The sequence below is a fragment of the Kryptolebias marmoratus genome, linkage group LG21, assembly GCF_001649575.2.
Source record: "Kryptolebias marmoratus isolate JLee-2015 linkage group LG21, ASM164957v2, whole genome shotgun sequence".
Lineage (NCBI taxonomy): Eukaryota > Metazoa > Chordata > Actinopteri > Cyprinodontiformes > Rivulidae > Kryptolebias > Kryptolebias marmoratus.
The window spans coordinates 11894356-11909133 of NC_051450.1; the positions used below are offsets into that span (position 1 = coordinate 11894356).

At 40.6% G+C, this 14778-nt stretch overlaps 2 protein-coding genes across 4 annotated transcripts; one reads left to right on the forward strand and one right to left on the reverse strand.

Annotated features, from left to right (window-relative positions):
• Positions 1-274: 274 nt before the first annotated feature.
• Positions 275-6134, reverse strand: LOC108230372 (ADP-ribosyl cyclase/cyclic ADP-ribose hydrolase 1-like). Its single transcript, XM_025003882.2, has 10 exons — positions 5993-6134; positions 5129-5212; positions 4881-5004; positions 3748-3874; positions 3529-3664; positions 3281-3363; positions 3118-3191; positions 2932-3024; positions 2065-2151; positions 275-888 (listed from the first exon to the last, which is right to left on the reverse strand). Exons 2-10 carry the CDS (start codon positions 5175-5177, stop codon positions 822-824), a joined length of 840 nt encoding a protein of 279 aa, XP_024859650.1. The 5' UTR covers positions 5178-5212; positions 5993-6134; the 3' UTR covers positions 275-821.
• Positions 6135-8002: 1868 nt separating this feature from the next.
• Positions 8003-14079, forward strand: LOC108230259 (inositol monophosphatase 1). Of its 3 annotated transcripts, none has more exons than XM_017406319.3 (9): positions 8003-8088; positions 8330-8482; positions 8906-9039; positions 10518-10622; positions 10895-10940; positions 11134-11242; positions 11395-11503; positions 12083-12234; positions 13405-14079. In XM_017406319.3, the coding sequence occupies exons 2-9, from the start codon at positions 8420-8422 to the stop codon at positions 13521-13523; spliced, it is 837 nt and encodes a 278-aa protein (XP_017261808.1). In that variant the 5' UTR covers positions 8003-8088; positions 8330-8419; the 3' UTR covers positions 13524-14079. The 3 variants fall into 3 exon arrangements, with proteins under 3 accessions (XP_017261808.1, XP_017261807.1, XP_017261806.1); XM_017406318.3 differs by having other exon boundaries at positions 8011-8088; positions 8292-8482; XM_017406317.3 differs by having other exon boundaries at positions 8026-8482.
• The last annotated feature ends 699 nt before the right edge of the window (positions 14080-14778 follow it).

Genomic DNA, 14778 nt, shown 5'->3' on the forward strand with positions numbered 1-14778 from the left:
TTATAATTTATTTAAAACGTACCATGCAGGAGATGAAGGGCACACGATCAGCAGAGTTCACCATTTGCTGTGGATAGTGCACGTTTGAACATGTTTTCAGCTCCAAGCAAACAGCTGTTACCTGTGGTATGAAACTTGTCCTCCTTACAACAAAGTCATAGTAGTGCTTAAATTGTTTTTTGATTCCTGTTTGACAACAATAACAAACTGAGCTGTCAGTAGTGGGGCGTGTGGAGGGATGTAGTCAGATGAAAGAAAATGAGAGGTTAACGACTCCAGTAAACAAGTTTGTCAGCTTTCTATGAATGCAGATGAAAGCCTGAGAACATGTCTCCTAACCTATTCACATTGTTCCATAATGAAAAGTACGGATTGCAGTCACATTTATATTTAACTTGGAACCACAATACAATGGGGTAACTGCACAAGATCCTGGCTGGAAAAAAGCATCTCATTGTGGAAGGACAAAAAAAAAAAAAAGGTTCAAGTGTGTTACACAGTTCACACACTATGTTAAGGTCTACTGTTTGATTTCAAAGAGACAGAACAAACATACCCATATTGTGAGAAAGAGTTAGTAATTCAATAGAAATATGTATATTTATCAGTTCTCTAAAATGTGCTCTTACTGCAAAGGAAGTAGCTCACAGACTGATGAGCCCGGGCTGTTTCCTTTATTTATTGTCTTTGGTCCATTATTATAGTTTTTCAGTCTGTTTTGGACTTTAGCTACAAGATAGGGACACTTTAAGTTGAAATATCAGAGCCCAACGTGGGGTGTTTGAAGGCGATCCAGTTGGATGTAAGACTCTTTTGCTGCATCATGTTTCCATGTGTCTGCAGTCGGGCTGCGTCAGGTCCTGGATGCACTGGAGGATCCTGAGGGTCCTGAGAACAAAAGGATTTAGGTTAATTCAGGTGCTCTCATCTGAAAGGTCACTTTGAAAGCCACGAAATCATCTATCAATAAGATAGTTATATAGTATTTTATCAATTTGTTTTTGCCTTCAGATTGAACAAGTTGACGTCCTAAAAGAACAGCCAGTGATCTGTTACCTCTTTACTTTTCTGACTGGCTGCTGTGTAGATGAGTTTGAGATGAGTGCAAAAAGCCTTTAGGCAGTTTAGATTATGATCTGTGGTGAGAACAGGGAACAGGTGGAAGAGAGCCTGGAGGGGGGCAGGTGTGCACTTGAAAGATGAGGAATGAAAGTCAGCCGTAGCGAGACAGACTACCTGTGTGTGAATGAGAGGGAGGCAGGTGGAACAGTGAGGCTACAAGGACCTGAGGTCACAAAGGTGCAGGACTTCAAGTACTTAGGGTCGATTGTCCAGGAAAACAGGGCGTGTGGTAAAGAGGTGAAGAAGAGAGTCCAGACAGGATGGAGTGGATGGAGAAAAGTTTCAGGAGTGATTTGTAACAAAAGGTGGTAAAAAAGGTCAAAGGAAAGGTTTACAAGACAGTGGTGAGACCAACTACATTGTATGGTTTGGAGGCAAAAACACAAGAGACAGAGCTGGAAGTGGCACAGCTGAAGATGTTGAGGTTCTCCTTGGGAGGGACAAGGATGGACAGGATTAGGAATTAGGTCATCAGAGGTACAGCACAGGTTGAAGGACTGGGAGATAATGTTAGAGAGGCCAGACTGAGACGGTTTGGACATGTGCAGAGGAGGGACAGTGGGTATATTAGTAGAAGGATGTTACAGACAAGGAGGAGACATATGGATGCAGTTGGAGAGGACATGAAGGTAGTTGGAGTGAGGACAGAGGACACAGAAGACAGAGTTAGATGGAGGAGGATGACTCACTATGGCGACTCCTGAGAAGGGAACAGACAAAAGAAAAAGAAGAAGCAGAAGAAGCAGAAGAAGAAGAAGAAGATTGCTCGTAAATGTTGGAATTTGGCAGCTGAGTTTCTTTTTTCTTTCTAATTTTCTCTTGCATAACATAGGCCTGAGTTCTATCTAATGCCGTAATTGTGGACCAAAGAGTTGATGATAATCCTCTCATGAAACTTCCCAAAATGTCACAATGTGAGAAACTTTTTCAGTGTTCACTTACGGATCACTGTCCGTACAGGTCCAACGGAAACCTCTGGACTGGAGGATTTGGATCAGATCTACAATAGATCCTTCCCTGCACGATTCTCTATAGAAAAGGACAAAAATGTCACAATATATTATTTATTTTTTTCTCCACGGATATTATTATTTGGTTACCAATTGTTTAATATGTTACTGATGGCTCAGTGGGGGAATAATGATAGAAGAGTAATGGAGTTTACTATACCAGTATGGACAAGACAGCAGTTGCTGTTTATGCTTGCACTTCAGAGATTAAAGCACTCAGTTTTCTGTTAAACAACAAGTGTCTCTACTGAAAAAAACAGCTGTATGCAGCCGGAAAGGCACAAGAAGAAGAGTTGTGCAGATGGAGTACAGTTTTCAGACAAAAACGTGACTACAAAGGTTCGTCAAGGGCTTTTTGACGTTTATGTAATATCTGCAATGATCACACTCTTTGGACTTTTGTCTGGTTGTATGCATACCTATAGTAACAAACTTGTTTACAATGTTCAACTTGTGGAGCATGGGGCAAGTTACAAATACATACACACACACACACACACACGACTGGTGCATCAGTTTTATCGTGAGCCGACATTTGTGAGGTTTAGAACGGCTTTAAAGCCTATTTCTCCAAACTAAAGCTGCTCAAAGAGCCATCTAAAACAGGTAAGATACTAATTGTGCATAACCTTTCCACAGAATCCCACTTCAGGAGATTTAAAATATCATTTTAAGTTAACTAATTGTTTCAACTTACTAAATATTGACAATAGATTGATTGACAAAAATATATATTTTTGAGGCCAGATTGGACCGCTTGTAAGAATCAGCCAAAACATTTGCTTGTTTTCCTCCTCACACGTGTGGCCCCTGCAGATTGGTCATCACTTTAATGTTGACATAGTTGACTCTTTGAGGGTTCAGGCCGTCCAGTTCAACACTTCCAAACATGCTGTAAAAAAAACCCAAAAAAAACCCGTTCAAAACGTGTTAGCCTGCCAGTAAAATCTGACAGCGCCGGAACTGTCAGCCGTTGTCTCCTTACCTTTTTCTGCTGAACGCGTTTGCAATAGACCCATTCAGCAATACGGTGATGTTGCCGCATGCCATTTCTGCAAACTAAACCAGGAGTGAATAAAGTCCAACGAGAGCTTATCCGCAGCAGCTGATAAAAAGAACAGAATGTTGGTATGGGAACCCGGACTCACATTTTGCGAGGCCTGCTTCCACAAGGAGAAAACTGGATGAGTTCCACATGTGGACCACTCTGGGCAAGAGTTGAAATCAAAGTCTGCATCAAATAAATATATAGTATAATTTTAGATTCAAATAAATATATATTATAGAGAAATATAGAGGTCTAGATGATATCATTTGTCTTGTATGTGGCATAATAAAAAAGATCCAGATTAATTTTTTTAAGATCTTTGTCTTGTAATATTTAAACCCCACCTACCAGAGTCTTCCTCCTGACCACACCAGATGAGGTCATTAAACATGTATCCAACCAGCGTGTCTTCCAGCGTCCAAAAGTGTCGAAAAACAGCTGCAAAGCTGTGCATCAGTGTCCTGGTTTTACTCCAGAAAAGGAACTAAACAGAGGAAAGAAAACTAGTATTAGTGCAAATGTTATAAACAACTGCTTGGATCTAAACCTCTCCAGTCCTGCTCTGACCCTGTCACACGGCCAGATTTGTGGCATGGCGTTGAACATCTCATAATAATGTTCCTCTGTCACGTTGCACGAGGACTGATGGACAACTGCCTCCTCAAAATGTCTCCAGATGTCTTCACAGTCATACCTGCCCAGACAGAGGACAGGGAGGCATCAGACAATAATCAACATGTGACCAAAACCGAACTGGGAACAACCAAAACTACGATTAGCTTGTTTATCTTAAGAGAAAAGGTTGCCCGAATTTCTATAATTGCTAAGGCGTTTGCTTATCTTAGAGGTTTTATCCGAAGAGAAAAAGGATTTGTGGAAACTGGGCTGACGTTTTCTTAACTTGATGACATTTTAAGGATGCAATAAGTTGTTAGTTATCTCACTTTATCACTTGAATATTCTTGAATGGATCTAGTTGCTGAAGGCCCTCGTCTGTGTGTGTCTTTGTTCGTGCGTTAGCAAAATATCTCATGAACTGGTGGTCAGATTCGAATGAAACCCTCACATAGTAATCATTGGATTTACATCTACAGCTGACTAACTTTTGAAGTCAGTCTCATTGGTAACTAGTCAATGTTTTATGCACACTAGTTAACTAGTGAGGCCCCAAAAGCTTTAACTAGTCAAACAGTGGACATTGTAGGCATTAGTAGCAGCTTTGTAGGTACACTAATCAACTAGTAGACATTTTAGAGTTTATTAGTCGCTCTAGTCGACTAGTGTGCACATTGGACAGTCACTAGTCGACTAATAGTCATATATTTGTGTTGACTAGATAACATGTAAGGGTGTTTGAAGCTTACTAGTTAAGTTGTACAACACAGTTGCTGACTAGTTTGGTCCAGTGGTCTACTAGTGTCTTAAAAAGCCAACTAGTTGAGACTTTTGGGCTACTAGTGTGGTAAAATAGGTAAAATAGGTGACTAGTATGGTTTCTGGTCCAACAAGTTGGGCAAAAGGGCTGCTAGTTAGGAAAAAAAAAAAGGGGGGGGGGGTACTTGTAAAAGTGTTTGTTGAACTAGTGCGACCAAATGTGCAACAGGTGCAGTGTAGTTGTGAATTAGTGATTAAAAAAATGCTGCTTGATATAAAGGATATCAAATAAATACATAACAGCTTGCCATAGAGGTCCACCTTACCTTATGCTGGGGTTAACCAGAGTGGTGTAAGTGAAACATCTTCCAATCACGATGGGTTTAATGTTAGGGGTGGTCCCAAGCTGTCCTCCTACCTGCCTCCTGCAGAGCGGAAGAGTACTAAACCCTTTGGGATGGTCACAAAGACATTATTTACTACATGTGAGAGCGGCTCATTCTCCTGTAAACAAGATCCTAAGTAAAGGGATGACGATATGAACACTGTGGGAAAGTCAGAGGGAATCACGTACATATGGTGATGCTGATTGTTACAAAGGAAGCAGATGTCACCGAAGGCATGATGATGAAATCAAACCACTTTTTGACTGATGAGCCTGTAAAGAAGGAAACACACCACAACTTTGAATTTGGCAGCAGGATTAGTTCCAACTATTAAACTGCCTAGGGCTGACACACATCCAACTAATTAACATTTTCCTGCATTGTCTTTTTTCCAGAGCGGTCCAAACAGGCAGCAGCTTGTGAAAGACAGACTGGCTTTAGAAAGTATTGACTCCTCCTTTACTCTCCAAAGCTTGATGCCACAGTATTTTAAAATCCAGTGATCATTTTGACTGAGCTTCAGGGTTCCTGAGTGAAGATGGGACTAAGTTCCTGAAGGACCACCATAACTGCAGGACTCCACCAGTCTGGGCCTTATTGGCAAAGTGGCTCGATGGAAGCCTCTCCTCGGTGCGCTTCAAGGACCGTCAGACTGTACGGAACCAGATTATGAGTTCTGATGAAATTTTAAACTTTACATCTGGAAGAAACCAATTGTTGCCAAAGGTACTTCAACTCAGTACAAAGAAAAAGTATGAATACTTATGTAAATGTGATATTTCTGTCTTTTCTTTTTAATAAACTTGCACAGATTGTAGATTAGTTAGAAAAAAAACAGCAAACTGTAGCATCAGGCTTCAACATAACAAAATTGCAAAATAGTGAAGAGGGTTTGAATACCTTTTAAACCCACTGTACATAAATTACTAGAATTCCACGAGCTAGCATTAGGCGGTTGAAACACATTTTTAAAAACAGATTCCAATTATTTGAAATGAAACAGGCGTTTACGAATAATTTGGCAAATCTTCGGAAAAAATGCCAAACCTCACCCACGTCCCGTTTGGACTCCTCATATATGTTTACAACGTCACTGATGTGTTTCCAGGATTTGATGCGTACCTTCCACTCAGAAATAACGACTATACAGGCTGGTTTTTACGAGTTAACAAACACATCTCCCTGCCAACCCTCAGACCGTCTCAAAGGACAGATGAAGACGGGGGTTTTCTCAGGCTTCCCGTTGCAAAGAGAAGATCCTCATGACTCCCATTATGGTTCTGGCAGGAATCTCCCTGAACAAAGTGCAAGCTGTTCTCCGGGACATTTGCACCACAGACTGAAGGATAGATTCTGATATGACAGGCAAACATCCACTGGAGATGATTTCAGACATTTTGCTGTGTTTTTTTTTGTTTTAGAGTGATTGTAATGATTTCCATGCGGGGTGTTACCGGATTCAGTTTTGAATAAAGAAGCAGCACTTTCAAACATCTTTCCCTTTTTTTAAAAGTCACAGTCGGTGCTGTTTTTATAAGATTAACTGCAACAGCCAACAAAGACGTTAAATGACTGCCACCAGGTTTCTTGGATCTCATGGAGGTCTTCCAAGAATCTCGACAACTAGAATGGGAGGGAAAGCTTTTTATTTTCAGGCTCCCCTCCTCTGGAATCAGATCACTGTTTGAGTACGAAACAGCAGCACTCTCCCTGCCTTTAAAACCAAGATGAAAACTTATTTATTTGATAGAGCTTATTTTTTATTGAATTTATTCATTTTAATTAAATAGCCTGTGTTTGTTTTTATATATTTGTTATGTTTTGGATATTGGATATTCTTACATTTTAATTTTATACATTTGCTTTTATGTGCTTTGATTTTTTTTAATGCTTTTGCATTTATTGCTTCTGTGTTATTTTTGTTGCATTTATTTCTTTGTTAGTTTGTGTTTTCTCTAGTCTGTTTTTTGGTTTTAGTCATTTTTGCCCCAGAATATTAAATACATTTTAAGCCCAGCTGTTTTCAGTCACCTTACACAACAGCTTAAAGGAAATTATAGCTTTGACTTTCTCACAGACAGGCCATTTCCAGCTAAACCTGCAGCATAAAGGAGATTGTGCCTCAGGCTAATAGAGCTGACTGCTTTTTTGGCACTCTGAGTAAAAGTGTTTCTGTAAGATTGAATTTGTCTTTTTGTCAAAAAGTGCTGAGCCAAAGGTTAAATTTACCCCGGGGATCAGCAACTTTTACAATCAAAAGAGCCGTTCCTTCACATTTTCCCACAAAGCAGAAGCTCGGAGCTGTAAAATGTGCTTAAAGCTTGAAATACAGACAACACAACATGGTGGGTGTTTGTGACATTATGAAGTTAGAGCTCTGTAATAATTTGTTGTTGGTATTTTTACAAGTTAGAACAACAACAACAACAGAAAAACTCATAGAAAAAACACATAATCCCTTTATGATTAAATCTAAACACTGAACGATACAGTTCAATGTCTAATTACACTGTATTTTTGTGGAGAATTAATATAAACATCCTACTTTGAAATAATATAAATAAGGCCAGCTTGTTAATTATTTAATTGTGACTTGATCAATTTCCCCTCATAAAGGCAGAGCCCTTCACTTCATTCTAAACTTTTATCATAGGAGAGATGTTATTTATAATTGTTGATGCAATCAGAAAGAATTGCCTTCTATTGTTTTCCTACTGTGATTATAAACGTGTCTGCTGCCACCTCCTGGCAGAACAACAGGTTTGCAAGAAACTGTGAGAGCAGAGAGAATCCCTTCATCATTTTATTTACAATATTCTTAAGAAAAAGCATTGAAGTTTGTTATACGGTATGAGAGCTTAAGCTACAGATCTATTTAAAAATAAATAAAGTCCTACTAAATAAATTCTTAGTGTTGTTTTCATCCACATTTAACATGCAGCCTAACTTCTGGGGTAATGAAGACAGCGCAGTTCAGATCTAATTGGTTACTGTACGCACACGTGATAGCCTTCTAGCCAATGAAAGCAAAGGTTTTAATTTCCATAGTCATTGATTGGCCAATGAAAGAAGCGTTTTGTTTAGCCCCACCCTCTCCTTTTAGCTAAAACTCAATGCTAAGGCGTTAGCATGTCAGTGTAGTCTGCAGGTCGGTAAAATTAGCTTTTTTAAATTTTGACAACGCAAATTAAAGCTACTGCTTAATTGCCAGAGTTTATTGTTGTCTGTTTTATTTTGATATATTTTTTATGGTTTTAATTAGGTTAACCTACCCATGGTTTCCTGTAAACTGACAAGCTAACAGAAGCTAATCTTTTTTCTCTTGTTTTCTTTTTTGTTGCCTTTTTAAAGCTAACTCTTCACTCCATCTCATCATTCGTGTCTTAAAGTGTTATTACTACTCCACAAACGACTACGGGAAGTCGTGCTTCCTCCCACGAGTCTTTTCAGCATAATATCTGCTCCTCTCCTGCTTCAATATGAGTGATGCTTGGCAGGAATGTATGGACTTCTGTGTAGAGGTCACCAAACAGGCAGGGAAGGTAAGGAGACACGGTTTAAGGAGACTATTTTGGATTCGGATTGATCCGGAAACCCGGATTAACTTTGTGCACTTAGAGCCAGTTCTGTTACTTTTATCAGGAAGTCTTTTAACACACACCTAATGCATTTAAGGGACCAAAATAGCACAAAAATACGCATAAAGGCTACATCAGAAAGAAATGGTCACAAAAAAATGCTTATTTGTTTGCTGTAATAGATGACTTATTATGTGTGTTAAAAAGGCTGTTATGTAAAGTTTCCAATAGATTCTGAATGATCAGAATCATAGATGTCTTATAACATATGTGAGGAGCAGCCAGACTAAATAAAGTCATAAAGATGTAGTGATATGTCACCAGAACAGTCCATTTTTGGTTCCTTAGAGCAGCAGATGTAGTTTGTTGTTGTCGTGTTCCTGCCAGATGATCCGCGAGGCGCTCCAGAAGGACATAGCCGTCATGCAGAAGAGCTCGCCGGTTGACCTGGTGACCGAGACGGACCAGAAAGTGGAGCAGCTCATTATTTCTTCCATAAAGGGGAAATACCCCACACACAGGTACCCTGCTTCCGCTGGCAAACCACAACATGAGAAGGAACCAACGAGCCGGCTGAGTTGTTATTTAAAAAGAGCTGTGTTTTTAATTTAATCTCAGGGATATATTCTTTGTTTTCCCACAGCTGTTTTGTTCATGTTTCCTGTCCTACACAGAGCTTGTGTAAGTTTTATTTTACACTCTGTTGCTCTGATGTGCTCTGTTGAACCCATGTTACCTCATGCCAGATATTTGACTTCTTCTCTAATATCTGCACAAGTTCAATCAGCTCCGTGTGGACGTTCGTTGGTGCTCTGTCCACATCAAAATCAGACAAATAACTGAAGAATCCAAACTTAATTTTCTGGGCTTTAAAGCTGACCAATTGCTGCATCAAATCAGCAGCAAGTGCTTCTTTTTAAGTGAAAATGTGCAGCGATAGAGAAACAGACTAGCAGCACAGAAAGTGACTGAAGCTTTTCTTTTTAAAGCATTTGCATGTCCCAGAAGGTTAGCTCTGAAACCACACTTCTTTCCTTCTTTGCTGGTTTCATAATTTCCTGTTTACTATTACTAATGAGGACTTGTAAGCCCTTATTGACATGACAGCACTCTAGTTATTCTAGCGCAGTCTGAAATTCCTAGTCTTAGTAGTGTGTGTAGTTTAGATCCAGGTGCCAGTTATAGTACGTACATATAAAATACTATATTTTGGGCCAAATGAAGTAATAACATGGGCTACATCTTGCTCATTAGCCTTGAGTTTGACACACTTAGTATTAAATAGTCCCACAGTTTGGATCACTGGAATGTAAGGCACAGGAAGAGAGGAAACTTAAAGTGAGGATTAACACTAAAATTAAGCTCTAAATATAGTCTGTAAATGTCTACTTATTCAGATGAAATATAGCTTTTATTCAGTTACTGGAATTAATAAAATCCAAAATGCAGCACAAAACACACTGCAGGGACCCTTTTTCTAAATGTGAAACAGAAAGATTTGTTGTTGGTTTGCTTGATTTTGTTACTTTATGCTCAAAATGAAAGAAATTAAATCAAGGACGTGTGAACTCGTGTTTATTTTTAACAAATGTTCAACGTTTCGACCTGCCATGAAATAGGAAAAACGTTTGCAGATTTAAAATCATTTTAAAAACATGGATATTGTCATGTAGATGTGAAGATTATAAAGTTATTGCCTTGCCTCCTCAGATCATTTATTGTTTCGTTTTCTTTCTCTTGAGAGGATGTTGCGGTCTCTATTTTGTTTCTATGACAACGGGAGACTTTGACAAGCTGTTGCCCGTGCCAGCCTCTTTTTCTGGCCTTTTTCTAAGTTTGCAGATGAATATAGAGCTAGGTGTTCACCGCGTTTAACACCAGAGTCAACAAAGTCCACATCATCCAACCCTAACCCAACCTTCGCCTCCACTTTTGAACTGAGTCGAGTTCATCGCAGGTCAAATATTGTTTATTTCTTTCCTTGTCTTTAATTTTGAAGCTTCATCGGCGAGGAGTCAGTAGCAGCGGGCGCCTCCAGCGTTCTAACCGACAATCCCACCTGGATCATCGACCCCATCGACGGGACCACCAACTTTGTCCACAGGTACTACTAACCTCTGTTCAGTCCTCTCTTCAAAGCTTGATAACTGCAATGGAAGAGATTTTTTTTATATATAAATCTTCGTCCCTCGTGTAACTATTTTTATCTTTTAATTAGCTCCCTTTTTTTTGGGTTGTCCTCTCTTGGATTGTCTTCAGGGATAATTAGACAGCCCAGATGAAACTGAACTGATAATAGAAACTGACTCCTCAGAGCTCGAATCTAAAGGGAGTTCATTAAATGGATGTTTTTATTTGTTCGTTTCTGTTGCTCAGGTTCCCATTTGTGTCTGTATCAATCGGCTTCACCGTGAAGAAAGAGGTAAGCTTCAACGTGTGCAAATCCCACGTTTCTTTGCTGTGATTTCTCGACGATAAAGAGACTTTAACCCCTTTGTCATCTTGCGGACTTCTAAACAATACAATCTGCTTTTATACAGCTGCTGTTCTATTTATAGCGCTCCTCCCGCTTTGCATTAATCGGTGCAGTTTTCTGTGCTGCGTTTTGGCCTCAGATCGAGTTTGGGATTGTCTACAGCTGCATCGAGGACAAAATGTACACGGCGCGGAGAGGAAAGGGAGCATTCTGCAACGGAGTCCCGATCAAAGTGTCCGGACAACAAGGTGAGTCCTAAGGCTGTAAATTGAACAAGACTGTGGAGTTGCAGTTACAAAACAAATCCACTAGGTGGAGCCGAACGTCTGCTTGTAAAACTGTTTGCTCAAGGGGGCGAATAAAGCAGATAAATGACTTTTATTTATTGTTTCCATCCAAGATATTAACCAGTCTATGGTGCTGACTGAAATGGGTTTCAAGAACGACCCGGAGCATTTTCAAACCCTGTTGGCCAACATCAGGACCATCCTGACCATCCCTGTTCATGGGTAAATATTTGCACACGTACAAGCAGCAATCCTGACCTCTGGGTTCACTGGTGGCGTTAGATTTGAAAACAACAAAGACAAGGTTGCTTTAGTTGTTTATAATCATTCAAACCCAGCCCTGTCAAAGCACACTGTAATAGAAACCACAAATTTTACACAAATATGATCCCTTCACAATAAGACTGCAGTAACAGCTTTCTGTGGCTGAAGAAAACATGCTTAAAATCACCATGTGTTCTCTAGACACTGTTTTGGTTAATAAGTCTGGTCTGTGCTGTGCTCCGTGACCATTACATTGGGTTTCTTGTGGCTTCTTCACAATAAAAGCCACCTGTTGTTCATTTTGCTGCTCTGAGAAGAAAAATTACCATCGCAAGCTCTAATTAAAGAGAAAAAACTCGAAACAATATTATAATTCATATCCAGCACAGCAGTTAGACTCTTAACTATGACAAATACAACTTCTGAATGTGATTTAAGAAAAAAAAAAAAAAAAGAATTTTCTTTGTAAATGAGATTTAATTAGATGAAAATGAGCATTTGGAACCTGGAAACAAGCATCACGTTCTTATTTCCCAGGATCCGCTGCCCGGGCAGTGCGGCTGTCAACATGTGTCTGGTGGCGTGCGGTTCGGCGGACGCCTACTACCACATGGGCATCCACTGCTGGGACATGGCCGGCGGGGCGGCGATCGTTACCGAAGCCGGGGGAGTTATCATGGACGTTTCAGGTGGGAGAGCGCGAGCTCCTCGCAATCAGGGCTGAAGCCGGCGTGGACTGCTGAGTCACCGAGCGAAATGAAGGCAGGGAGAACTGCTGGAGGAGAGCGCCGCTGCTGTGAAAATTGGCTGCTGCTGTTTCAGTGGAAGAGAAGTTATTGTTTTATGAATTATGAATTGTTACCAATAGTCCGTCTTTCCTCTCATAAATACCCGGGAAGCGGAGGTTAGGCAGTGCCGGCTGGTGCCTCTGCGCTCCAAACAGAATTTTGATTTTAGGTTTTGGACCCAGGCTTGCTGAAAAATCCCATTTTGACATATTCTAATGTTTGTCTAGGCAGCAAAATACAACAGAATGTCTTAAGTAGAATAATGGAACATTATAAACAAGAAACTTTGTTTTATTTAAAAAAAAATGGTGATATAAACAAAACTGATAGTAAAGATTATTTCTATAGTTAACTATGTTTGACTGTGTTGTTTATCATGTAAGCCTGGCCATCAGGACTCCTAAGCTATTTGATCCAGTCTGCCAAGGGCAAGCTGGTCCTGGGGCCTTGGTGAACCGGTCCCAGGGGAGGGAACTGTCCCAAGAACAATTCAGACCCGTATTGGTTCAGAAAGAGCTGCAGAAATAAGACGCCGAGGCCTTGTCTTGTTTGGCGTATCGAGTTTCTTGCTCTGACAATGAACTCCAAAAAGGAACACATCTGTGCTGCTCGTTGGGCTCGTCGATGTCGCAGTAAAGAGCTAACAGACTCCGTATTACTCGCTCTGTGGTTTATTATCGAAACCTTCCAGGTTCTGCAGAAGTGACAGGCAGTTTCTTGTTTAAAACACACCTTCAACAGCTGACCGTGTAAACCCTAACAATTTGTAGGAATTTCGTGTTGATCTTACAGAAAGATGGCAGCGTTACAGTTGTAGTGCAGTAACTTTCCACAGAGTGTTTGGGTGTCACTTGATGCATGAGTTTGAATGCAGCCACATGACTCGCTGGTTGCTTGGTTGCAAACACAGAATTAGCTGAGACTGCATTTGAGTCGCTAACTAGCCCCCATCACTCACAGCCCAGTGAGATCCTGGCTTCACGGGCTCTCACTCCATATTCAGCAGTTTGTTGTTTGTTCACTGTTCGCAACATTTTAAAAACAGTTTTGTTTTTTTTCTCCGTCAACCAGGTGGGCCGTTCGATTTGATGTCTCGCAGGCTGATTGTCGCCAGCAGCAGGGCGATAGCTGATCGCATCGCCAAGGCGATCACAGAGTTTCCCGTCGGCCGGGACGACGTAGAAGGCTAGCAGCACATCAGCGCTTCCCTCAGCCGAATCAAGTCACGTAAACACACTCAGCAGTTCCCTGTGCCGAGCAAGCCTCGAGTCCGTCTTTGCCTTAAGGATCCAAACGATGCACTTACCTCTGACGGTTTGTTAAAGCTCAGAATTTCAGTCATCTGTTGTACTTCAGCATGTAGGCATTCACAGATTCTCGTGTCGTAATTGTATAAAGTCCAAATGCACTATTACTTCTACTGTATTTAGGTGACTGCAGTCTGAACAAGATGAAAGATTTTCACTCCTAAAACATCTTAATGAAGCAGATTTGCTTTCCCACTGAGATTTGATTTGTTTGAAAAAAATTTTAGATCCTCTTAACAGGATTTAAATGGCAGGGCTTGCAATTTATGCAATCAAAACACATGTACGTAAGTAACTGAGTACATATAACTACTGTGCTTCATTACTGAGAATTTATGAAGTCCAAAAGACAAAAAAGTGTGGAGTATGCTTGTTTGAAGTGTTGTTTTTTTAATGTATGCAATTAAAAAAAAAGCAAATAAAAATGACTACAAATGCCGTTTTATCCATGTCCTGTTTCTGTTTTGGAAGCATTTAACTCCCAGCCCTGCAGAGACGGCTGTTATCATGCGCCGACATGTTGTTATAAACCAGAAACATGAGAGATAATTGGCAGCTGAATTGACGCCTGAGTGCGAGCGTTTCTGCAGGAAATGTGCTGACGCAGCAAATGGCAAAAACTCCATGACTAAATATGGTAGCTTCGTGTTTGACTCCTCCCCCGTCAGAAATGATCACGTAAACCAACACAGTTTGTCAAGACGCCCCTCGTGTTGGGTTGCTTTCTCTGTGAGAGCCCAAAAAGGCTGCCGTGTCTTCCCACGAAGGCTTCTTCAGCTATCGTTGCAAACGATAAAAGCCTCCCCCGGCTCCTAAAACCCACCTCGCAGCATCTTCGCAGTGGCCTGAATCCACAACGTTGATGCTGCTTTGACCTAGAAAAGTGATAAATCTATAAAGCAAAGGCATGAGCAGGAAAAAAATGTCTCGGGCGGCGAACGGGGAAACAAAACAAACAGAAAAAACATCCCCCTGGACGCAGTAAAACTGGAGGAGGAGGAAAAAATAAAATAAAATACAGCCGACGCTACTGTTGTGATTTAGTAGAGAGATAAAAGTCATTACTCCATATAAAATTCCCTGCTGCATTTCTCCTGCCCTTTCAGTCGGCGCTGCAGACCGTGCACACGCACAGCTG